The 27,142-nt window shown below is 41.1% G+C and overlaps 1 protein-coding gene across 2 annotated transcripts; it reads left to right on the top strand.

The window, feature by feature from the left end:
• Positions 1-722: 722 nt before the first annotated feature.
• On the top strand, positions 723-23,112 carry hspa12a (heat shock protein 12A). Of its 2 annotated transcripts, XM_055029482.1 has the most exons (12): positions 723-1,074; positions 6,314-6,390; positions 7,113-7,240; positions 8,195-8,381; positions 9,202-9,306; positions 10,151-10,267; positions 12,122-12,293; positions 17,106-17,192; positions 19,628-19,732; positions 19,813-20,071; positions 20,940-21,043; positions 21,797-23,112. In XM_055029482.1, exons 1-12 carry the CDS (start codon positions 1,035-1,037, stop codon positions 22,426-22,428), a joined length of 2,013 nt encoding a protein of 670 aa, XP_054885457.1. In that variant the 5' UTR covers positions 723-1,034; the 3' UTR covers positions 22,429-23,112. The 2 variants fall into 2 exon arrangements, with proteins under 2 accessions (XP_054885457.1, XP_054885458.1); XM_055029483.1 differs by lacking the exon at positions 17,106-17,192.
• The last annotated feature ends 4,030 nt before the right edge of the window (positions 23,113-27,142 follow it).

Below are 27,142 nucleotides of genomic sequence, written 5' to 3'. Positions count from 1 at the left end.
GTCAAGGGCTTGACTTGACACTTTAGGGATGATGGATGTGCCTTTTCTTCTGGAACAAAACTCATAGCAGCACCATCCAAATGGAGTCTCCTCAGACTGGTCCCTGCTCGGACACGACGGTTTTCCTAAGAACAGAACTTCACTAAACCTGTGATGGGATGCGTTAGAGTCAAGTTTACATTATTAGTCCACCTCGATCACTTGGAAGCACTTTGGGATTTTATTATTATTATTATTATTATTATTATTATTATTATTATTATTATTATTATTATTATTATTATTATTTCTTTTTCCTCTTATGGAAAGTTTCTGTTTACATCATGGGTCTGTGGTGCATTTCTGTCCTAAAGAAAAAGATATAAAACTTCAGATATTTTACAACGAGATGTTAACGTAAATAAAAAAACCTCATGAAAACCTTACAGCAGAAAGTCAGTCGCTGTAAGAAAGGCTCACAGTATTCAGTTGTGAACTGATGAGCAGATTATCGCGAGGTAACGCAAAAGTCCCGCAAAAATAAAAAAAAAGTCTCCATGTCCCCTGTAGGGGCCTCTGTACATTCTTAGCTCTGAATAATAATCATTGAGTTAAACTATTGATCAACTGTTCTGTAGTTTGCCACTTGCTCTGGAAGAGACAACAGCGTGGGGCCTGCAGAGGCGCAGCATTCCTGACCAGGACGGGAGTGAACGGGATGGGCGGGGCGCGCAGCGGCAGCAGCAGCGAGTCTGAGCTCCAACATCCTGTCTGCTGAAGCCCCTTCCTCCTCCTCCTCCTCCTCCTCCTCCTCCTCCTGCTTTACTCTCGCCTCAGACCCGACAGCCTTTCCCCATGTGTTTGAATGCATTTCCCTTGAAAACGAGAAAGCGACGAGAGGCCGAAGCAAACGCCGATTGAACCAAGGCGCGTCTCGGTTGATCTTCAGGTTCTGCGCGTCAGCAAATCCGAGGGGCGGAGGGGGGAGGGGGGAAACAAACCCAAACTGCTCGGTGTCGCTGGAGGGAAGGATCGGGAAGGAACTGCGGGACGCGATGACCGAAACAGACCCGGGAACAGAGAGCATAATAACAGGTGAGTGCTCGGTTTCTGCGGGACATTATTCATCCGTCCGGATCCGCGACGCTCTGGTTGCAGCTGCACGCGCCGGACTGGGAGTTGCGCGTCACACGAGCCCTGCTTTTAACGTGAGGCGAAGTGACGATTTGTAAAAATAAATAAATAAACTGCTCTGAGTTGTGGCGTAGATCCAAGAAGAAGGAAATAAAAAGGACAACAGTGTTTTTCACACGCGGGATGTGAGTTTAGCAAATCCCTGCGACATTTCTGCCGCATTGCAGGACAGGGATGTCGGTGCGGGGCCCTGCCCGGGGCCCGTCCAGGACCTCGCCTCTGTGTGCTTTGCGGTGTTAATGTCTTGTCGTCGAGGCTCATCTCTGTGACTTCATGCTCTGATGTTCAGTCCTCTACTGAGGCCTCTGACTCTCAGCAGGAGATCAGGCGCATCCCTGTAACGGTGCAGAGGCTGGTGATGCGGCCCGTCCCACTGGAGATGTGACTCAGTGCAGCAGAGTCCTGCATCACGTCCTGCGGGTTTGAACGTTTCGACACTTCACGGCGCTGAAGCATGAAACAACTGGTAGTTTAGAAATCCAATGAATTTGATTTATTTATTACAAAATCTGCCTAAACTGTCACCATGTCATGAGAGTGTAATGTAAGAGAAAGTTAATCTGTGTGAAGACAAATCATCCCAGTGCTTCAGTTAGGTCTGCAAAAAAAGTGCACCGCCTTCCTGGTCAGAAACAACCAATCAGAGCAAAGAGGAAGGTCTTAACGCTGCCCATCAAGCTCCTGTACACGACTCTGTAATGTCTGCTGTCATCTGCGGCCCTGGGTGCTTTTCAACTGGCTCATCGCGCCCTCAAATGTTCAATGTGCCGTTTAATCAATGAGCTTCTCCTGTTCCTCGTGCGGGACGTGAGCGCCATGCAGGCGGCTGCGATCGACTCTCCGCTGATGTTTGCAGCGACATTCTGCAACGAAGAACCAAGGTTTCTCCCAGAAAACCAGTTGCGGCGCTCGGGCCGTCATTCGTCCAGCGGCCCATCGTGTCTTTGAGTCAGAAACCGTTGAGAGTTGCCGGGAATTTTGAAAATATCACTTGATAATCAGGTGTTATTGAAAGATTGGAAGATTAATACTTGAACACCAACTATCATTCTGTCCATGGAGGAGGCTGTCTGCACAAAGGTGTGGTGCTAGCTCTGTGTTCGTTTCATAAAGACAAAACAGAGGATGCAGGGAGAGAGGGGGAAGCCCGGCAGGGAGGGCAGCGACGTGTTCTGGAGTGGGAGGACCAGGTCCCAGGTGGTCCGTGTGCGAAAGGTGCGTGCCGAAACCCTGAGAGGACCTACATGCTGTACTGAGACCCGGGCAGATACTCACAAACTCACACAGACACACCACATGCACAATGCATGCCCCTCCCACACACACACAAACAAACAAAAGCCCAAAACTCAAAGTCGCTGGTCAAGTTGCACTGTCCACATTAAAGAGAAACGCAGCGACTCGTCTTTCACGAGTATTTTGTCCAAGCTGGACCTGACTGATTGCCTCCATTCAACTTTATTGAGCTTTCATTTAAGGTTTTTCGTCGATGATGCACAAGATCACTAGACTCTCTAACAATTATGACATTCCTGAGCTTCAGACTCCGATTTGCAAATATTGAAGATATTATTTGCTCCAGTTAGTTTCTACAAGAGGCGACAGCAGAGGCCTTTTGCCTACAAAGGGGGAAACGTGTACACCTAGTTTAATTGGTGAGGCTGGTCTCTCTGGGGGCTTGGCAACCGTCCATTGTTATGTAATGCAAGTCACTGAATGCCCGCTGCAGCTTGATGAGTCGCTGCACAGCAGACCTCGTCTTGCACAAAGTCCTGGGACTATCATGAGACGACTGGACATTTAAAGACTGCTTTAACTGTAGATAAACGATAACATTGTTGTTTCGAGACCATTTTGAAGTAATGTGATGATAATGACAAAATAATAATGCAGGAGCTCATTCTAAAAGATCAGTAAACGTAAAATTATTTGAACATTTGACACTGAAAGTGGACGACATTTTAAAAATCTAAAAACAAATAAAGAAAACAACAAATAAAATTCATTTTGAAGTCTTTGTGAACAAAATTGTCCTTCAAAAAGGTTCAGTTGGGACCAAAACAGCAAACTGAAGACTTATATCTTCCAGTTTTTGGTAGAAAGAGAGAGAGAGAAAATAGAGAAACAATAAATCATGCCAATGGAAATGATAGAGTTTGATTAATTGATTAATTGACTATTGTGACAGGCCTACTGTGGTCCATTATGCTCTAGCCTAAATTAAGGAAGCAGTTGCAGCATCCAGGCAGGGTTAAAACTGGATCTGTTGTTATCAGATGTTTCCATTATAGACAGACAGGAAGGAAAAGCATTGTTCAGCAGAGAGCTCTGAGGCATTTCCTCAGATTGTAACCTCTTCAGGAACCAGCCGTCCACAGACTCTCTCTGACAGTTTTTTCACTTTTTTTCTGAGATTCGTCCCTCCAACGGGCTATTTGACAAACGTGATGTCATTTTCACCGAAAGGCATTGTGTGACCATCTAACTTAGCATGGAGATGTGAAACTACATTCAGAGTACTGGTTGACAGAAGGGAAAAGTTTAGTTGTCAGATATATATCAGCTACAATTCTATCCAGACTAGTTGATAAATATTAGGCATGAGTTATTTTTAGCATTGCAAACTGATTACTTTACCAAAGATATTTCCATAATCATGTGTTTTAGTGAAGCAAATGTGAAAGATTGACTAAAGAAGTAGGTTGAATTTGCTGCGATGGACTGGCAGCCTGGCCAGGGAGAACATAAGCATCAGATAAGCATCAGTACCCCTCAACACTCTGCAAAGGTAATGGATGGATGGTTCAATTTGATCAAAATATTGATTTAATGTTTTTGTGAAACTGTAAATCATATCGATCAGTTTTTTCTTCTAAAGTCTCTGGACATGTTGTTTGTGCTTTTGTCTGACATCTTTTAATCGAAACATCTTTGAAGCGTTCCATGAAACAAATCCTCCAATCCGATCGCACGTCCGGTACCGCTGGAGTTTAACGACGTCAGAGAAAACACTGGACAGTTTGTCCTTTTACATATTTGCAGATTGAAAATTACCAAGCAAATTTTTCACTACAACTGTCTCACTTTTCTGTTTTTGTTTTTTTTAAATGAGCAAGCGTTGTTAAATTGCAAATAAAACACAGATGCAGACTGTACTCTCTCACAATTTTCAGACCGAAAATAGTTTGGACGTATTTTCACGGGCTGGTGAGAAATATGAAATGTGACGGATGGTGTTCAGTAGGTGACATCGATGTAAACTACGTATCGGAGGTGGTCGCGTGTTGGCGCTCATGAAATATTCATGAAGATGCTGCATTTATCGTGATTGGACTGCTGGGTCTATTGGTGAGAATAAAAAGTCCTGGTTTAAAATGAGGTTTTGGGAATGAACCCTGGTGCTGCAGGGAGACAAGCTGGATGGTGGCGAGATAGAGTGTAGCCACAGGTGGTCTGTAATTCTGCGGAGTAATTGCTTGGCAAAGTGTATTACAGATCTTCAGACCACTCATCCTCACTGTAGGGGTGGACCAGAGAAAAGGGTGAGTGAGGCAAAAAATAGGATGGATAACATGATGTCCCGTTGAGAGACAATTCTAAGAGACACTTACAATACCTTGAGGGAGTATTATTATTGTATGTGTTCAAAGAACGCTTTTAGTAAAGGCTATTAAGACAGACTAATGAAAATGATGGTCACAAATGGGGAGACAATCTTCAATTGAATTGAAATGTCACTGTCTTTAAAAGACAGGTGCAACAGGCATTTTCAGCGCTTTAAGTGGAGAGCATGTTGTCATAGTGCTTTAGGAGAGTATGTTTCCTTTTTGTACCCAGTGAGCTTCGCAGACCTCGGTGTCAGTAACAAGAGAGCCGCCCGCTTCTGGTGGTTTTTGTCTGCGCTGGCAGCACCAGCTGTCCGAGAAACTCCTGTCAACAGTCGTCCAGCCTGGCGGCAGGACGGGCCCGACAAAGCGTTTCTGAAATGCCCTCCTGAGAGTTCAGAGATCAAACTGATCTCTGAACTCCCCCGACTCCAGCTTGTGTCTACTTGGCCGTGTTAAAAACAGATTCGAGTTTCTGGAAAGTGCATCATGAGGTGAATCACAATGTGTGGTGCCGTGTTTAATTTAAGATTCAACTATTGTAAGACAAAAAAAAAGAAAAATCCAAGTGTGTGCTCATTGTAATACCTATATCCATCTTCTGTCACCACTAACTTACCGTGTAACAGCTTAATCTTTTCATTTTAAATTGACTCGCTCCTCTCCTCTTTGATTACTGTTCCAGTTTTAAGCCTGGTGGCCCGCCAGGCTTATAGTACACTGGGGGAAACTCTGATAGATACATTTGAGAACGTATCTCTAAATGTGCCTAGAGATGGTTAGCATTTTGTACACATTTTAAAACATTTTCAATGTTGCCATTAAAACATTCTAATTAAAAATAGATATAAATCCTGAATGCAGACTCTAATGTTCTGAGTCTGCTTGCAACCAGAGAATGAACGACCTCATGACTGGCACTCGGAGCTTTGATGGCGTTTGCAGAAGGAATGCGGATATTTAAGCACAGCAATAAATAAATAAATTAAAAAATATCACACTCTCGCAACCCATTTCTCTTCATTCTTATGCAATCCAATTTGAAAATAAAAGCAGCCTCTTTTTTTTTTTTTTTTTTTTAGCAAATTGCACTGTGTGTGTGTGTGTGTGTGTGTGTGTGTGTGTGTGTGTGTGTGTGTGTGTGCAATCTTTTCTCCTTTTCCATGTGTCGTGATGGAGGGTCTTACTCTTCCAAATCAATCTTCGTGGGTCAAAAAGCGCCGTGACCACAAAATGTTGGAACAGCACTCCAGAAACAAAAATCCATTCTGTCTCAATCAGACATGTGGTGCTAAAACTAAGATGGAAGCAAGACTGTAAATGGTTTTGCAGAAAGGATGCACACTCTGATGGACATCTATGGAAACTCCATGTCCAGCAGCCATGGACCGACACGGAGCGCAGTGAACGACTGTAGACAAGATAAACCAGTTTAAAGCATCGTGTTATGACTTTTTACAAATGAACCAGGTTTGAAAGGAACGACGAAGGTGCGGTATAATCATGGAATAAATCTGCTTTGTTTGCCTTCACAGATGAGATGGCGAATCCTTCTTTGTCAAAGAGTGGAGGCGACCCGGGAATCACCCCTCTATCGCCTTCACATATCCAGGTGAATTTTATGCATCTGTTTGTTTTTGTATGTGTCATTGCAGGACACCGCGAGGCAAGTCGCTTTTATTAACGTTCCTTTCAATTGCCGGTGATCAAGAGGTGTAAAAACGGCCCAGTTGGCCTGGTTCTGGCTGACAGGACAAAGAGAAGCCAAATGTGTTCAAATAAGACGAAGTTTGAGATTCTGGTAAATGATGTCGTGCCTGCCGACATTTCAATTTGCACTTAGGTGCCTCAGTGATTTTCAGAGGGACTATCAAGACTTTCAAGACAAAATAAATAAATACAATCAGGATCGGCCTCCTGTGGCTCAGAGAAAACTAAACATGAACGCCCAATATAACCTTAACATTGTGTGAATCTGTTTCTTAGAGGAGCACCTAATAAGTAGTAGTTGTTGAGGAAAGAAAGAATGAAAAAAAAATTAGCAGCATTTAATTAAACTGCAACGAGCCTCACACACTAATGTGCACAACTCATGCATGTGTGGCCCCATTCTGCTCCACTCCTATCTGTCTCACATCCCAGAACATTTGCCCTTCACTCACCCTGTGGTTAAAAAAGTGACAAAATGGAGCTGGAAGATGTTAAAACTAAAGCTAAAAACAGGACAGGTTATCATGTATTATTTATCTTCTTTGTGTTTATTTCTTAGTTCCTGCATGTTCTTGCTTCTCATCTGTCTAGTTATCTGTGTATTGTGCAAATTTTGTTGTGCAGCAAAGTGACACAGACCAGGTGCAGTCCGGACCGTCCTTCGTGGTGGTGGTCGCCATCGACTTCGGCACGACATCCAGCGGTTATGCTTACGCTTTCACAAAGGAGCCTGAGTGCATTCACACCATGAGGTGGGCCAACACTGCAATGCAGACAGTCAGTGGGGTAAAGAGAGGGGGCGGGATGAATCAACAAGACACAACTCACTGGCAAGGACCACGGCACAAAGACGCACGTTTAAAGATTTCTTGATGAAGGGATGAAAGGATGAGCTTTGAAGGAATGAATGATCTTGATTTGGTTTTCTGGAGAGAATGATGGAGGGCTTGATGGAGCTGAAGACTCTGCGTGGGGGTTTGGTCTTCAGGAATCGGACCTTCTCATTATCCTGACCCCCCCAGACGAAACCTGCAGCACAAAGATCATGAGTGAAGGAGGATGAAATGAAAGAGCCAAAGGCTAAGGGAATGTGGGGTTGATGAAACGTAACAGACTGAGATGAGCATCAATAGGCCACCTGGAGAATTAGAGGTGTGGTTTGAACGTGGTCCTGCTTCCGAACTGAAGTCCGGGACATATAGAAAGCGACCGAAGCATCCAACAGTACCTCATTTTGTCCGCAGCAGGCTGCACTTTAGTTTGCTGTGGATGCATTTTTTAAATTAGATGCATTTCTTTAAGCAAAGTATAGATCCGTCTAGATTTCCTGTCTGACATCTGAATGTTGGTGTGTGAAATCTGTCTGTGGCTGGACACCACACACTGCAGATATCTGTCTTTTTTTTATCACTGTGTGTTTTGAAAATCAGCCTATAAAGTTAAAACCTTACTATTTGAACCAGACATTAAACACGCCACAACTCTGTACCACTGTCAGTGTTACATGTCTTAACAAATATCAGTTATTTCTAGGTTTTTTCTGCCAATTCTTTTTTTTTTTTTTTTTTTACTTTTCTGCAATAGCTAAATAAAGTCTTAATTCCAGGTGCTATTGTGCTGGAACATGCTGGATTATGTCCTTTCAACACAGTAAATTGATGTCATAAATATGTCTATGACATTACCTGTCTCACCCCCCTTTTCAGGCGCTGGGAGGGCGGAGACCCTGGTGTTTCCAATCAGAAGACTCCGACCACCATCCTGCTGACTCCGGACAGAAAGTTTCACAGCTTCGGATACGCAGCCCGTGATTTCTACCACGATCTGGATCCTAGCGAGTCCAAACACTGGCTGTACCTGGAGAAATTCAAAATGAAGCTTCACACCACTGCGGTAAGGCTGAGAACACGCTGGATATCTGCAGCAGCTGATCAATAAATGCTGATCAGCTCAGCCGCTCGTGTTTCAAGCTGTGCCGGTTGAGTTATTCAGTGACTTGCTGACCTTGGCTAGTCGGGCGCGTTATGTTTTTCGCACAGTCTTTTGCCACGGGTGACAATTCTGCTGTTGTCCTGCTGTTGCGACCGGTTCGTTGCCTGGAGGGGTCGTAGGTTTGAACCTGGAAACCAGATTAGTTCAAGCTGCTTGTTGACACATTTCAGTCAGCGTATGATTGAACTGTTTTCCAAGCAGCCTAACCATACACTAACCCTAACTCTAACCCTCCAACCCTTTTCCCATATGTGCTGAAACATTTTGGATTGTCACTTAAATTTACTTGCAGTATACTGCACCAAGTCTAACTGTGTATAAAGTAGGTGTTTGCAAAGCTCATGTACAAGTGTAAAATTGTCATTGGATGAATCTTTATTTAAAATAAACCAGCTCACCATGGTGCAGTCCGTTATTCCTCATGTAGAGACAGATTTAAACACGGTTACCATCTCTCTCTGGTTTGTCAGTTCTTAACAGACGCAGCTGTTTATTCAACATTTAGATTTGACTGTAAATGATTCTTCATATTGTTTCCATCGCTTACTTTGTCAATTTCACTTTATAGATCGTCAGCTAATCTCGTACCTGGCAAACAGTAGCGCTAGAAGAGCACCTTATGAATTTTTATTGCGTTGAAAGACGATACATGACCTCGTCAGAAAACGTGCTGAGAATCGGCTGCAGACTGAGGCCCATCTCTTTCTTTTGTGTTTATCAGAATCTGTCCATTGACACTGAGATCCACGCAGCAAACGGAAAGCGAGTGAAAGCCCTGGACATCTTCGCCTATGCGCTCGCATTCTTTAAGGAGCAAGCGTTAAAGGTAAAACACATCATCAATGCAATATTTTATTGGTTTCTTTTTCTTGGACATGCAGTATTTTTGGGGACTGTTTAAACAATTTGCCTATGGGGGAATTTTTCTGCCATAATTTGAAAGCACACATTTTCATTCTGAAAGCGGGATTTAATGTTTTGTTCTCAAAACTTTTGATACTTCTGCTCAAAACTTCTCCTTGCGCTCAGAGTGTGTGTGTCGTGTGTGTGTGTGTGTGTGTGTGTGTGTGTGTGTGTGTGTGTGTGTGTGTGTGTGTGTGTGTGTGTGTGTGTGTTGTGTGTGTGGTGTGTGTGTGTGTGTGTGTCTGACCGAAGCAAATCTCTGCTTGCAGAACTCTCAGCTCGCTTGCGAAGCGTTCTCTGCTTGCTTTTGGAACAAAAATGCATCATCGCCTGGCAGCCTCTCAGCCAGTAGAATGAAGGTGTTGTACTGGGTGCGTTTGTTTCCTTCTAGCGCCTGTGCCTTTGTGGCGCAAGAAGTTTTGAGTGCAAGCAGAACAAGTTTTGGGAAGAAAGACATGAAGTCCTGCTTTCAAAATGAAAATGTAACCACAAGTATGAAACGTTTTGAGAACAAAAGACATAATCCTGCTCTCAGACTGAAAATGTGTGCTCTCGAATTATGGCAGGAAAAATTCCCCCACATTTATAGATGTAAATATTTTGTAAAGAGAGAATTTCGCCGGCCTCTGCTCTGAGCTCTGAGTAGTAGCGGTGCCTCTGCTGCAACATGCAGAACACCAAATATAAAACAGGAGCAGTAAAACTCCACTTTCTCAAATACAGAACTGTTGTCTGTATTTAATCTCTGCCTGGCGTTTCTCCTGCAGGAGCTCAGTGATCAAACCGGCAGTGAGTTTGACAACAGCAACGTGAGATGGGTAATCACCGTACCAGCAATCTGGAAAATGCCTGCAAAGCAGTTCATGAGAGAAGCAGCCTATAAGGTGGGTTGAGTGTCTGTTTATATATTTTTTTCTGCTTCTATACTTTTTATACATAATTTGACTCATTAGCTCTAAGACAATTTGGCAGAAAAGATGAGTTTCCCTTTCATGTCCTCAAAGTGGCTAAACAGGCTAAAAAGCCATGTGATAATATTTTACTGAAACCATCATCCTAATGTTTTCAGTAAGAAAACGATATCTTAATGTTTTCTTCACGCTCTGTGAAAAAATGTTCTGTTGTTGAAGTCCAGACTCATCTGAATTGACTCTCAAAGGTTTTTTTTTTTTTTAGGTCAAATTCAGACATATATTAAGAAAAGTTAGCTTCTAGGAAAACATGCTTATTTTCCTTACTATGTTCACGGCATTAATGAGGCGTGCCACTGTCTTGTTTATATGTTTATTTATTTACTCGAAAGGATCAATATATTAACCGGAATATAAATTTTAATGTCCCATGAATGCCCCAAATGGAGCACACAGTACCACTAAGCAATCAGACAGGAAGTGCTGACATGTTTCAGTTTCCACCAGCCACCATCAAGTTGGACTTTTATGAGTTAGAGATGCAGCATTCTTTTGTCTTTTATCATTTTTTTCCTCTGAAACAATTATTGCCAACCAGAAAGACCCCCCCAAAAAAAACCTTCTCACTTTTATAAATGGGTTTTATTGAAAAGATGAGGAAGCTGATCCTCATCCTGTCTCGTTCTGGTCCATTCCAGATTTGGGATGTCAGGTCGATGAACAGATCAGAAAGGTGTTAGAGCGAAGCTTCAGCTTGCGCACTGACTCGGCATCTTGCAGGAAGGTTTAGTTGATTGTCTCTTCACAGAAGGCAAATGGAGAAATAATAGAGTCAGTACAAGACTTTCTGATACTTCCTCTTCTAAAGAGTGATCACTGCAGCTGAAGAAGCAAAAATCTGGAAGAAAAAGCACAGCAAGAAAATGATTTACATGTTAAATCATCTCAATTTATGGAGCACTTTTTGCTATTCTGTCCACTGAAAACGTGATAGTCACATTCACGTAGGACAACACAGGCAGGTAAGACGAGACATAAACTTGTGACTGGAGAAAGTAAAACCTACAACTTCATAGTCACAGGACAACAACTCTACCCAGTCAGCTGCATTTCCTCACTTCCTTTGGTTTCTGAAATCCGCAAGGTTTCCCTCCATGTATTTTAAGCCTGGTGGGCCACCAGGCTTTATTTGTTACCCCGCCAGGCCTACCATTGTTAAATTGTTGGGTTTTTTTTTTAAGTGATTGCCCTTTTTATAAGACTTTATTTGTGTTTAGTTATGAATCTCCTAGTCATCCAAAAAGACAGGACAGATTTAAAAGAGGGAAAGCTAAGCTAACTGTTTATGTGTTCAGAGTTTTTCTTTTCGTTGTAACGACTCTTTGAGTGGACTAAAAAAACTATATATAAGTTTGATGTATTATTACTATCATTATTATTATTATTGGTGGTGGTAGTTGTAGTATTGAGTTTAATTAAGTAAATATTGGAACGAACTCCATCAAATCTTGTAAGAGTGAGTGAAAAGATGGGGGGAAAATAACATGCATTCAACAAAAATAATCAGCGAAATTTTAAATATGAATCAGATTCACTAGTACAAAATATTTTTTAAGCATAAGATAAATCTGAAATGGGACATTTGTGGCACACATTCAAATATGTTCTTTCCTTTTTTGTTGTCTTTAAGCTTGAAAAAGCTGACTAACAGCAGCAACACTATGTCCATAAAGGAAAAACAAGCCTCTGCAGGATGTTGTAGAAGACAGAAGGTTTTTTTTTTCTGACCATTATAAATGACATTTTGTTTTCTCTGCCTCTCTGCAGTCTGCTCTGGTGTCACGTGAAAACCCAGAGCAGTTGATCATCGCTCTAGAGCCCGAGGCGGCCTCCATCTATTGCCGTAAGCTGCGCCTCCATCAGATGGTGGACCTGGGCACACAAACCACCCAGAACGGCTTCAGCCCCAACGACAATGTGGGGAGTGGAATGACCCAAGGTACTTTTGGTCCACATTCACATTAAATCTTTTCAACTAATGGCTTTTACGCTGTGCATGCCACGACTAGCACCATGCTGCTTATTTCTGGGCTCCTGTTCTTTTTAACATACAACGCAGAAAACTCTGACTTACTACAGCAACATAAGAGCTGACTTTGTAACTTACTGTTTTCTCCCCATTTCTCACCATTCGCCTCTGCAGTGTCTCCAGGTAAACGACACAAACTGCATGAACACGCATCATATTCATTAAGTTGAATGCATCACAGCGAAGCTTGCTGTTGCTTCTTTTCTCAAAACTTAGTAGCAAGAGATTGTGCTTCGCAATACAAGCATCAACACCAATTAAACAATCGCATTCAAGCAATAAAATTGAAATACTACATTATCAGTGAGCTCTTTGTATTTTGTAATTATTGAAGGAAATATTGATATGAACTAGGCACCCTCATCGCCCATTGAATCAATGGAAGCCATTGGCTGCTGCAGTCGTTAAAGTCGGGGGTTTGATTCCCTACCCAGGCTGCATGTCGTTCTTCGTTCGCTCGCTGACTTTTTCCTGTATGATTGGCCTCTGGCACAAAAGTCTTAAAGAAACAGAAACACATTACAGAAGGAATAAATGTACCAATCTTAACTCATATTTCAAAGCTCTTCTGTTAGTAGCACCTGCACTGTGTGGCGTTAAGAGTCAGCAAGAGATCTGGGAGGATAGGTACACTCCAAACATTGCAGTATCAATGTGTGTGTGTGTGTGTGTGTGTGTGGTGTGTGTGTGTGTGTGTGTGTGTGTGTGTGTGTGTGTGTGTGTGTGTGTGTGTGTTGCAGAGAAACAACTACTCTACCATTACCAAGTTAATGAACTGGTTTCGTGCTGAATTTTATGGCGCGTTTGTGGGTCAGCAGAGTGAGGAGCAAAGGGCTTAGCAGGCGTCTTTTGAGGTTCCCTTTACTCGGCGTGGTAAAGGGACAATGCTCCGCGTTGTCAAGCTGTTGTCTTTCTAATCAAGTCAGGCTGGCTTGGTGTTCAGTGAGTTTATATCACCAGACATCAAAGGCTCATCCATAGTTATTATTTCATTTAAGGATTGCGTTTAAGACTAAATGTGCCTCAAAAATTTACCCCCAGAATGCTGCAAAACGGCCAGATTGAAGGATCAGGTCAACATGTTTTATTTTTACCATGAATATGTAGTGATTTTGCTAGTGTCAAATAAAGAGACTTTTCTTATCTCAAGATTAAAAGGAGACCTGAATTTTTTTTATATAAGCTCAAGTAAGAGAAAATCATAAAACATGCTTTTGGTGTTTTTTGCATATTTCATGGCCGCCCCAGATGTGTGACCGAAACGGTTCCACCGAGAATTATGAGCATTAAGCATTTCGACAGTGGATGAAAATGGTCACGAAATGATTCACTATGTTGTGATTGATTGTTCAAACCAGCCAAAAAAAAAAAAAAATAATAATAAAAATAATACAGAATAGAGAGCATTTGAATGGTAATCCGTTCTCATCATCCCACGTTCCCGGCTCGGTTGCTATGTGTGTCGTCCCGTCAGCCATGATGGTTCTGATCATCAGAATCCGATTCTGAAGAGTTTTCTCTCGATCCAGTTGTCAGCTCAGGTTCATACTGGTGTGATTGTTCATCATTTACTCCCAGGAAGTCTCCTGGATTCATTTTGTTGTTTTTACATTTTCACTAATAAACAGCCAGACAGTTCGAGTTGGAGAAATGAGTCCCTCGTATGAAGTGTTTCAATAAATGATGTTCATGCAATATCAATATTTCAAGAAGGAATTTCAGTTCTCATTTGAAACAAAATGAAGTGAAGCAGCAACTGCAAATACCTTCCTCTTCCTTTCACATTGACACTGTTCACTTCTCACTAACGCTCCCCACACCACTCCTATATGGAGAACCAATACTGGCATGATTAAAAATAAAATCAGAACTCTATATTTTTTGTTTTGCCTTTTCCTTATACAAGCATTCTTTTGTCAGTGCCTTGACTTATTTTTTCTTATTTTTTTTCCCTTTTGCATGTCGTGTTATCATCGTGGAATGTCTAAATGCAAATGAGGGGCGGAGTTGTCAGGCTTTAGCTTCTGCTGATTGGTTGGTCAGCATCACATTGGACTTAGCTGGAGCTTAGCCACATTTTTAGAAAACAGTGTTATAACTCCAGCATGTTTGAAAAAACTGAAGCACATTTAAAAATAAATTTCGAAAGAAAGTATATAAATTTCTTGACAAAAACGCATTTATAAGGAAAAGGAGAAACAGCACATATACATTTATTGATGAGAACGCAGGTGTCGGGAAAAGGAAAACCAAAAAAATATAGATTTCTGCTTTCATTTCTAATTATGTCAGTTATGGTCCTCCATACTCCTCTGCCAAAAGTACACAGTGATAAAAGTCATTACTTTATTACTCTGGCAAATATTTTTGTGTGACCAGAAACTTGTGGTGAGTTCTCTATGAATTAGTATAACTAAATGCAAATGTGCAAACAAGAGTGACATTTATTTTTTGGTGACGGATGATGCCTCCTCCTTCTCTAAAATGATCTGCCGCTGGTTGTTTTAGTCACAGGAACTGAATTGGCATTTTACGTCCAATTTGGTGATTCAAACAAAGGATTAAATATTCAACAATTACTTTATTTCAAACAGTGGGGAGGGGACAGCATCCACATGCAGTATGTTTTTTTTTTACATTGTGTTGTAAAAAAAAAAGGGGGGGGGGGGGGGGGGGGGGAAGCCCTGCATGCTGGTATTGCATGTTCTGACCACATAGCGTCATGCCAGAGCCAAAATGTGATCCCATCAAACTTTGTCAGGTTCTGGTCACATTGCATTGTTTCATTTGGTGATACATACTTGCTGTTTTGAGTGTTGGATGCTTTGTCAACTGCCTGATATCACTATGAGATGTCTTCTGGTTTTGGCATAGAAGATGTTCCGGTTCCAGCACTTTCATTTGCACAACCGTCTGCATGCATAAGAAGTCATTTCAACACTTACTGCTTAATTTTGTAAATGTAAAGTATGTTTGATTCTAAGGAGTTTAAGTTGAGCATTAAATGCATTTCTATTGCAAGTAACTTTAATATGCTGTTTGTTTTTATACCGGGGGAGAACTACAGTGTTTATAATTATATACATGAAATCCTTCTTCGCTAACGGGGAGATAAACATCGCTTTAAAAGCACATTCTGCTGGATGTTGAAACCCGTACTTACAGTGATGGACATCATCTCACACTGTGGATTTTTTTTTTTTTCATATTTCCTGATCTCAGATATATCCAGACTTGTTTTCTACCCAAAGCACAAGAATGGCTGAATGAGTCCAAGAATGAATGCTGTTTTGTCCCTTGGATTTGGAGAATATCAATGCACAAAGTTGCTTGTCATCTTAATTGCTGTTGCAATCAAATGTGTTTCAGTGCTATACAAAAAAAAAGAGAGACTCCTTTGTGTGATCCGTGCTGTTTTAACATTTAGTCACACAGATACACTTCTGAGATCATCCAAAACTTGCAATACCAAAGATAACACGCTAAAATATGTATATTTTAAATTGTATCTAGAGAAAACCACTATAACAAAAATAATAATAATAATAATCAAATGAAGCACTGTCACATTTGTCCAAAACCATGTCAACTATTGGGATTGTGACCATTCTACTACATCTGGTGTGACGATGTAATAAAATGCTGGTTTTGTGTGACACGATGTGGTTGTGCTCTTGCGGGTCAGATGCAGTGACGGCGTTGTGCGTACCCTCTGATAACATCTTGCAGGCGCCCCTGCAGAAACCACACAGTGAACCCCAAGTGTATTCACAACGCAGACAGACTTAGAGATTAAACCGTTTTTAGAGACGAAAAGGTTTGTGTTTTGCAAAGTATCAAATAGGTGAGTCTTAAAAGATAAAATGATGTAAAAGGAATGCTAATGTTGAAAAAAACAACAACTTGATATTCTCATATTCTTCTTTTCTAAATTCGCAGGTAATTATTCTAGTCTATTTCTCCCACATTGTGTTATATTGTTAGATAAATGAACATTTCATTTGCCTAAAACATTTGTTCTGGATTTGATCATAATCATAATCAACCGGCTGATTGTCACCAAAATATTCAACATTAATGACATTTCAAGAAAAAGCACTGCAGGGCGAATATCGTATCGATACTCACCTTGCATTTACTTGATATCGGATTGATACCAAAATATTCAGGTTTCTGACAGACAATGCACTTTTACTTCTCAGTTAGAGAACAAAATAAATGTTCTGGTTGTTTTACTAGTGAAATTCTTTTTTTTTTTTTAGTAACTTACTAAGTCCGAAATTGAGTTGTTGTTTTTTTTTTTTGTTGTCCTTGTTTTATTGTTTGACCTCAACCCCTTTACGTCACTCAGGGCATGGATGCACATCGAATGGAATAATATAGGAAACTGGATGTACCTGAGCAGCATGTTTTTCTTGTGCATTATTGTCTGCAGAACAAACAACAAAAATACTGATTTATATGCTTAAAATAAAATCTAAATACAAAAGAAAGGGATTTTAGGATAACACTGTAAAGCAAATGTGCTGGTTCTGAGTTAAATGATAATCCATTTTTCATCATATAATAATAGAAAATAATATCTAGATATTGTTAAATCCTATAAAGTGTTCTCCTGAGCTTGCTGCTTTCCTTTTACACTGTACGCATCACTTCCTCACACAGCAGAGCTTCCTGCCTTCCTGACACTCATTGCAAAATGTTCTTTCTGTTAACAACCAGCTAAGGAGCATGCACGGCGCAACCGACAGAGCCGCACCTTTTTGGTGGAAAATGTCATAGGGGAGCTTTGGTCGGAACTGGAAGAAGGTAGTGTCTTTCTCTTCTTCCTCTTAACTTTTTCTTTCTGGGACAGTGTGCTTGACTGAGTTTCTGCTGCACAATTCAGTTCAGAAAGGCATGTTGATTATTCTGTGAAACTAACATCCATTTCAATACCATGTTATTTGTTTGCGTTTTTCCGTATTTTTACCCTCTTTCTGGCATATTTTCTCTGTCTTCAGTGAGCAGCATGTGGTATGACTCAGATGAGACGACACTATTGAAGACTGAGAGTCACATATTTACCCCTTCAGAGATCTTATTCTTTTCTTCTTTCTTTGATGGAAATGTTAAATAAAGTTACAATTTATTTCATCTTTAGCCGGCAAACACACTGCCTCCGCCAGATACGATTTACCTAAAGTTTTTCATGTGAACCACCCAAGCACAAATATACTCACTCTTTATACCAAATGTCTGAGCTTTTATAAAAAATAAAAAAAATAAAAGTTTCAAGTTAAAAGTATCCCTGTAATTGTAGCTGGAACCTATTTCACAAGAGCAGGGTGAACTTGGATGGTGTGGAGCCGTCTTTTTCGGTGTTCGAGGTTTCCCCCAGAAAAATCCCTGAGCCCGATGGCCGGGGACGAGGGCAGTCAATCATCCACCTAAAACAGACAGAGCAGTGTGTCTTCAGGACCAGTGTTGGGGGACTAAAGCATAGAGACGTCAGCTGGAGAACAAGGCATTTTGAATGAATGAAAAAGAAACTCTTACACTGAGAGGTGACCAAAGAACTTGGAGTGGCCACTGTCCAAACAAAGCTCAAACATGAACATGGAAAACGCCCAGAAACCTGGCCAGAGACCCCTGAGTAACAGTGAGTTACAGTGAGTTACAGTGAGTTACAGTGAGTTACAGTGAGTTGCAGTGAGTTACAGTGAGTTGCAGTGAGTTACAGTGAGTTACAGTGAGTTACAGTGAGTTACAGTGAGTTACAGTGAGTTGCAGTGAGTTACAGTGAGTTACAGTGAGTTACAGTGAGTTGCAGTGAGTTGCAGTGAGTTACAGTGAGTTGCAGTGAGTTACAGTGAGTTGCAGTGAGTTGCAGTGAGTTACAGTGAGTTTGCAGTGAGTTACAGTGAGTTGCAGTGAGTTACAGTGAGTTGCAGTGAGTTACAGTGAGTTGCAGTGAGTTACAGTGAGTTGCAGTGAGTTACAGTGAGTTACAGTGAGTTACAGTGAGTTGCAGTGAGTTACAGTGAGTTGCAGTGAGTTACAGTGAGTTACAGTGAGTTGCAGTGAGTTACAGTGAGTTGCAGTGAGTTACAGTGAGTTGCAGTGAGTTACAGTGAGTTGCAGTGAGTTGCAGTGAGTTACAGTGAGTTGCAGTGAGTTACAGTGAGTTACAGTGAGTTGCAGTGAGTTACAGTGAGTTGCAGTGAGTTGCAGTGAGTTACAGTGAGTTGCAGTGAGTTACAGTGAGTTGCAGTGAGTTACAGTGAGTTACAGTGAGTTACAGTGAGTTGCAGTGAGTTACAGTGAGTTGCAGTGAGTTACAGTGAGTTGCAGTGAGTTACAGTGAGTTACAGTGAGTTACAGTGAGTTACAGGGAGTTACAGGGAGTTGCCAGGCAGAATGAAAGGCTTAAACACACAGAGGAACGATTGGAAATGAGGGGGAACCAGCAGAGCCGATCAGATGAGAATGGAAAGCAGCTGAATGAACGTGGAGGCAGAGGACAATGGAGACATGACATGCAGCTGGGCAGGGGAGCACAGAGCAGGCTGAGGGAGAGGTGATAAACAAAGTAGAGACAACTAAAAAAAAAGAAAGAAAAGAAAAAAAACTGCAAATAAAAATCAACAGAAACACTGATTTAAAGAAATGGGTCCAAAGCACAATCAATGAGATTAAATGAACAAACGAAATTAACTAAAATAGTGAGATCTAAGCACAAAAATAAATAAAAAATTAGTAAAAAAAAATTAAAAAATTGCATGTCGGGTCCAGGAATTGGAAACAATGAACGATATTATTCCTTTGCATTCACAGCAAACATCCCATGTGCAAGGCTCTGGGTCCAGAATCCTCACAAGAGCTTGAGCTCGGTGAGGATAGTAAAGAAATGTACAAGCATTTTGACTTGAAAGATGTTGAACAGAAAATATGCCCTAAATTTAACGTCCAGTGAAAAAGGGTAGTTCTAACTAAGACTAATGCAAGATGTCTTGATAATTATTTGCTGAACTGGTTCCATTCATGCTTCATGGATGGAACTAATGAAAAGGTTGATGACAAAACGTATTTTCTCAAAGCACATCTAAAATGGAGGCTGATTAAGTAAGAATGTCATCAAATTGAATAAACTCAAAAGCAGTCACTGTATGTTGGAGCAAACCTTTGAGGAAGTATGTTGATAGAGAACATCCAAGTTGAATGCCTTTGGTTTACTTAACAATTGCTGCTTGTTCTCTTTGCAGGTGATCGTTATGTGGTAATGGACTGTGGGGGAGGAACAGTGGACCTGACTGTCCATCAAATCCGTCTCCCAGAAGGACATCTAAAGGAACTCTACAAGGCCTCGGGTAAATCGGAGCTACTTTTAAAGCCAGTCATCACATTTATAGTTGTGTGATTCCTTATGTTAGCCCGTGTTTTTCTTTAGGTGGACCTTATGGCTCTATCGGGGTTGATTATGAATTTGAGAAGTTGCTTTGTAAGATCTTTGGCCAGGATTTTATCGACCAGTTTAAAATTAAGAGGCCGGCCGCCTGGGTGGACCTGATGATTGCGTTTGAGTCTCGGAAGAGAGCGGCAGCTCCGGAGAGGACCAACCCGCTCAACATCAACCTGCCTTTCTCCTTCATTGACTACTACAAGAAGTTCCGGGGTCACAGCGTCGACCACGCTCTGCGCAAAAGCAAGTGAGTGCGAACTGAAACGCTGCAGGAGTCACAGACGACGCTGATCAGATGCTGGCAAGCTTTCATTGTGGGCATAAATTTCACATAAATTTGGGTGTTTAATGAAACATTTGTCTGGAATGGAGACCTCACACGACACATGACTTCAATAGATCTCAAACACCAGAAAAGGATGGCACAGGTGAATGGAACTTATTGTGGCTTTCATAATCCACACATTGTCTAAATTATACCTGCAGGGTCAGCTATGAATCACCAACGTTTGGACAATAACTGTTTGCAAGCAGTAGAGAAACCACACATTCAAGAACACCAGTAGTTTACCTGAAGTGATTCAACTTAGAGATATAGTTCACAGATTTATAAAAGTCTTGCTTCTATTTTGGAAACGAGAATTATCTTCAATGGTAGATTTTAGCATCCTCCCAAAAGACTTGAAAGCAATAGCTTGAAGGGTAAAAAGAAATATGTTTAAATAGCTCCGCTATTGTTTCATTGTCGTTTCATTGCTGTACCTTTTTCATTTTTCGCCAGAACAAACGTCTTTGTGGAAAGAAAGTGGGTTCAAGTGAAAAACTGTGAGAGTCTCTGAAGAACTTTGTACATGACTTTAAATATTAACTAAAATAGTTTTCCAGCTCAATTGCTGCCTCTTTACTATTATTGGAGGCATTATGACTATGGTTATACTTCACCTCAGCCACTCAAAATCAACACCAGCTTTATTCTGTGTGATTTGACGGGACAGTTGACCCGCATCCCCTGCCGGCCGACCGTGACATCTGCCGCGCTCCGCCTGAGGGAAGATTTATTTGACTCAACTATGCTGTGGACTTTGCACTAAGCAGATTTTTCTTCTCCTCCTTAGTGTGGACTTTGTTAAATGGTCATCTCAAGGGATGCTGAGGATGAGTCCAGATGCAATGAATACCCTCTTCAAACCGACCATAGACCACATCATCCAGCATCTCAGTAAGCTCCACTTATGAGATCAAACATTAAAACACATGTTGCTGCCTAGGAACCCTATTATTTCTAGACAGAGCAGCTCTTGTGAGAATTGTTCTGCGTATTATGAAATAATTCTTGAAACAAAATTATTCTCTTGAGTAGTTTTTGTTCAGTAGGCCAGTTTTCTTACAGTAGGACGGATAAGTGCCACCTAACGAGAGCGTACGCCCTAAAGCCGCTGTGCCGGGATCATTGGTAGATTCCTTAGCCAAGGTAAACATGAGCTGCATTTCCATTAGCCGTAGGATTGTGCAAATTGAAAATACAAAAATAAATTTGTATAATGGAAACACAGGAATTTAAAAAAAAAAAATCCAAAAACATAAAAGAACTTGTTTTTTTACAGGAGTCACATGCTCAACAACCAGATATTACTTCTGATGAAAACCAGAACGTCTCAGGGGCTTGTTGCCAATGTCTCCTCTGATGGCTGAAAAAACGTATTCATGTGTGATTTTAATTTAATTTCTTATTTAATGGAAACAGCAATTGTGGGGGTTTTTGACATTAGCAGGCAGGGGCGCCGTATTGGGGGGGGGAGACGTTCCGACAATTCCTAAAGCACTTCAGGCTGCAGTGTGAAGCCTGACTGTGCCACCGTTCATTTACTTTAAAAACCTGCTTTCCCCACTGAATCAATTAACTCAACATCATCACAGTAATGAGTTGACTTTGTTTTTTGATCATTTCGCTCATTGTTCTTGCCTTCTCTAGCTGAACTCTTTGAGAAGCCAGAAGTTAGTGACATTAAGTTCCTGTTCCTGGTTGGAGGTTTTGCTGAGTCCGCCCTGCTGCAACAGGCTGTCCAGAACATGCTTCAGGGCCGCTCCAGAATCATCATCCCGCACGACGTTGGTCTAACCATCCTGAAAGGTGCCGTGCTGTTCGGCCTGGACCCCAGTGTCATCAAAGTGCGTCGTTCACCCCTGACCTACGGGGTAGGTGTCCTTAATCGATTCGTGGAGGGCAAGCACCCGCCGGAGAAACTTCTGATAAAGGACGGAACCCGCTGGTGCACCGACGTCTTCGACACTTTCATTGCTGCTGACCAATCTGTGGCACTGGGTGAGATGGTGAAGCGCAGCTATACGCCAGCCAAGCCTTCCCAGCAGGTGATCGTGATCCATGTTTATTGCTCGGAGAAGGAGAGCGCAGGGTTTATCAGCGAGCCCGGGGTCAGGAAGTGTGGGACGCTTCGCTTAGATGTCAGTGGAACAGAAAGTTCAGCGCCACGCCGCGAGATCCAGACCCTCATGCAGTTCGGTGACACAGAGATTCGAGCCATGGCTATAGACGTGTCCACAGGACGCACCGTCAAAGCTAGCATCGACTTCCTAAGCCACTAAGGCTCGCACGAGAGCCTCGCTTTCACAATTCCCAGAAGCAATAGTCATGAAAATGCAGCTTCCACATAACTACTATAAATAGTACTAGAAATTTGCAAAGTATAAAATTCCAGGCTCAGATACTTTTGGTTGAAGAACGCTGATAGGCTTTGACGTGATAACTCGCGAAAATGTTGGACTGTAGCATTTATGGTAAAGGGATCAAATAGACAGTTTGCTTCAGCTGTCGCTGGTTTCCATGTTTTCACTTTCTTTACTGAAGAGCTCCGTTCTGCTAAAAGGCTTAAAGCAAACACGGTTCTGAGAGCCCGGCGCTGAGGCAGGAGCTCTGCGTTGTCAGGTTTAAAAGGGAACACCGCGCGTCAACACTTGTTCAGGTCTGATTTCTGTTCTTTGAATTCTTAGTCATTAGTATCATTGCACGTCATCTCGCAGTGCACCGCAGAGGCGATCCACACACTTTTACATCACAGTATCTCATAGTCCAGTCTTCAAGACACATTGTGCAAAAAAAAACAAACAAAAAAAACTACTGTAGGTCAGTATGATAACTTGCCCTGTGGAAAATGTGCTGGTAAGTTTTCCATACTTTCCAAACTTTGAGCAGTATTTGCTTTCCATATGCTTTTCTGCTTCCTGGTATCATTTAGCATCAGGTGTCAAATAAACACTTTTACAACTTTTCCCAGGTGCAATTTAATCCACTTAAGACTATTTAGTGCAAGTAACATTTATCCCAAGTTATTTCCAGGAAATATCAATGGAAGCAGAATTTTTTTTCAAGATATCAGTGGATCAGAATGGCTCGTCAATCTGTCTTCATGGAGTCAGAGTGCTAAAGCTACGTTAGCAGTTTGCCTTCAATGAATTATGTTAGTTAGTGTCTGTAATTATCTCGTTCTTGAAAGTCACACTTTTGCCAACAGTGTTCTCGTGACTAAGCAGCATGAAGCAGGTAAGGCCGACGTCTGACAGACTGAAGTCATTTCTTACAAAAAGCTTCTTCATTTCAACGCACCGGCCGCTGGGATTCTCGGCCAAATGTCTGAGGAAACAGATTCTCAGCCTGGTTCGTTTTCAGCCAGCGTGTGTAAAATGAGTTCCTTAGAATGCTGATGACACTGTCAATTATTTTCTATATTAACCAACTATTATCCACTATTAATCAATGAATTATTCCTATCTAAGAGGAAATAGACAGAGCTTTCACTAACATTGTTGTACTGAACCCAGCAGCAAGCAGCTGCAGTTTACTGTTTGAAAAAAATATGTTAGTGACATAATTAACCAGAATGAACAAAGTTGCAAAATTATGACTCACATATATATATTTACTTTCATGTGGACCAGTTTCACTGCAAATAGTTTCAGAGTTAGACAATGCCAAAACTAGGTTAATAAAACTGATGTTTGTCATTGCAGATGTATTTTGCACATGAATCGGCCGTTTGCTCTTTGGCTTCCTAACTGTGTTTGCAGGATTTTTGTGACCTTGATTATTTACCTTAGTTCACGCTCCTCCACTTTGAATCCGACGGAGCGCCGCCTTCTGTGAGGAGAAATAAACTCGAAAGGGAAACTGCAAACTGAGCTCCAAAGTCAATCTGAAACACAAGAGCAGCCTTGACCGACTCTCTTCTGTTTGCAAACTCCGAGCAGCTTTTGGACGCGGCGCTTCCTGCTTGGCAGGGCTTTCATTCAGGTAGAATAAAAACATGCAGGCCAGATCATGTCACTTTTATGTATAGAAATGCACTACTTAAATATTGTACAGATTCTTCTGGCGCTGTCATAGCAGCTTTTGAATTATAAGAGCGTGCGCACGTGTGGGAATGAGCGCATGCGTGTGTGCACGTCGGCTTTTCTAGAAAACATATTTTCCTCCCCTCTCATGCTTGTGTGACCAACGCGGCTTTCTGTTTGTGTTCCGAAATTTTAAATGCCATCTTAATCTCTGCAAGCGTAAACAAAACTTGGAAACGTGAATCGTTTAAAATTGTGGCAATGAACAGATCTGTGCTTATGATCAATAGCAGAATATTTTTTTGTTGTGTATTAAAATAATTCTTCTTTCTTTTCCTTCTTATGGAAAGTTTACATCATAGGTATGTGGTACATTTCTGTCCTAAAGAAAAAGATATATAACTTCAGATATTTCACAATGAGATGTTAACATGCACGGAAAAACTTTATGAAAACCCTATCTGATAGCAAAAAGTGTGATGGGAAGAAAGGCTTACAGTATGAACTGATGAGTAGATTATTGCAAAAGAAAAAAATCCTCCATGTCCCCTGGAGGCCTCCGTAGATGTGCATCATGTCAGAGGGGATATTTTCTTGATCCAGTTTCTTCTTCTGTGGTACTGATTCACATTTGGATCTCCACTTTGTCGTGGGTTTTTACACAGACTTCATTCACAACAGCTGGCATGCGCAGTGTCTAGACAGTAATAAAGTGTTATCTTGACAACACAACCATGTTTTTATGAGGCTTTCGCACCCCGTATCGAAACTTCTCAAGTTCCTCCTCAGACAGAGCGCCAGGGTGGATTCTTTGCACATTAGAGAGACATGACTGTAGAAAAAAACCATCATTAGGCAACGTTTTGTCTATTGAAGCAACAAATCTTATTTCTAGATAGAAAAGAATGTGCATTCTTAATTTGAAGTCAAATTAGTAAATCGTTTGAGTGCTACAACGTTCTTTTGGCACTCATAAATAATCACATTTCATGAAGCTGTTAGTCTGCTTGTTTTTCTTGCACAAGGACTGAGGCGTCATTAGCAATAACTTCTTATGCAACTTTCTCCAGATCCTTTTATTTTTTTTTCAGAGAACTTCCTCCTAGTCAAAAGTGATATTTGGAAAATGTTAGGACAGAAAATGCAGAGAATTACTTTACCTTCTGATCCATGCACTTAGAAAACCAACATGCACGGAAAAACTATGAAAACCCTATATATGATAGCCTTAAAGACAAAGTATGTACTCATCGCTGACATGTAAACCTCCTTCTGTCACATAAGCACCATCGGCTTAATTTAATCAAACGTTTGTATTTATTTTTATCAAATCAAATCCAACATTTCTTTTCGTTCCCATTGTGCTGTTTGCCTCTGAACAGCATGCTATATCTATGTGCCTTTATGCTGCTAACATCGCTGTTTTTCACAGAACCTCTTCCTAAATTTAGCTCGGTTTCCTAATGTCGCTCCAACTCCGAACAAAACGTCATCCGAGGGCCTCTTTATTAGGCATCATACAATCAACTCAATCGATATTCAACCCAATTGATCCGACTGGAACACAAGCGATTGTCACTGCGTGCCGGTCCAGCAGGAGGAGTGAATGCTGCAAAACAACGACTCGCTGCAATCTGATGGGTTTCCTGAGACACTTTTGAAACTAAATCGAAGAATTCTCTTAGTTTAACGCGCTGTTTCATAACGATGGTGAATTGGATTTGATGTGTGATTTATTTGAAAGGATTTCCTTTGTAAAGTGCCTCGAGGCGACGTTTGTCGTGAATTGGAACTACATGAACTGAGTTCAGTTCGGTTCGAGGGAGGACAGCTGGGTGTCCAATCAAACAGCTCAACACATCTGTGTCCGTGTCATCATGTATGAGCTGGTGCCATAATTTTGGCTTTTGTAATCTAACGATAGATCTTTCACAGACTCACTTATCAGAGTTTGATTGATGGCGATGTTTACAAAGGAATTAAATGCAGGGAAGAAATTAGCAGTGAAACTTGCGTGAACACTTTTGATACCGTGGATGTGACACACACACACATATATATATATATATATATATATATATATATATATATATATATATATATATATATATATATATATATATATATATATATATATATATATATATATATATATATATATATATACACACACTGAAGTCAAAGCAAATTAGTCCACTGATTATATTGTGGGTCAGAAAATTGGAATGGCACTGAATTAGTTTTACATGTTTGATGCATAGAAAGTGCAGGCAACAAAACAAGACAGTTTATAGTTACTTTGAAATTAATATCAGCTTGTTTAGTACTAACTGATAGAGGTTTTACATGACTGAAGTATTACACAGTGTGAAAAGGAGGATAGAAGCAAAGAGAGCTTTAAAGAAGCTAAAAGTCATTGCTACAGATGCATTTTCTAAACCACTGAATTGTGCAGGGAGTGCTGCTGAGTTACAATCAGGAAGTGAAAAGAACATCATTTCATTTCATACTCCAGTCACAGCCAAGTTCCCTGCATAGCGTCTTTGGCAGAGCAGTCAAAAGAACGATCCGGTGTCAAAGTTTGAAGAGGCCACTCGTCCAGAGCTTCGGGATAATTTGCAGGTGCAGGTTTTTTTTTTTTTGTTAAAAACAATAAGTTTTTAACAGATCACAATGACATCTGTGAAAACTGCATAAACATAAAAAGAGAGACACACATTGAGAATCGCATAGCGTTTGTTAAGTAAAATCTGAACATGTCAGCTAAGGGCAAGTAAAGAAAATGTGCCTGAATATCTTGACAAAAGTCCAAAGATCCAAATGTGAAGTAAGTGCAGCTTTCCCAGAATGACACCAGAACAAACACTCAGCCCAGGAAACGCTTTAGTGGTTTCAGAGAAAGAAGGTGAAAATCACTGGAATGGCCCATAGGGTCACCAGACCTTTATTTATTTGAACACGTATGAGAAGA

The sequence above is a fragment of the Poeciliopsis prolifica genome, unplaced genomic scaffold (assembly GCF_027474105.1).
Source record: "Poeciliopsis prolifica strain line A6 unplaced genomic scaffold, Auburn_PproV2 SCAFFOLD005, whole genome shotgun sequence".
NCBI lineage: Eukaryota > Metazoa > Chordata > Actinopteri > Cyprinodontiformes > Poeciliidae > Poeciliopsis > Poeciliopsis prolifica.
Note: the sequence above shows the minus strand (reverse complement) of the source record. Positions and strands in the feature narration are given on the sequence as shown.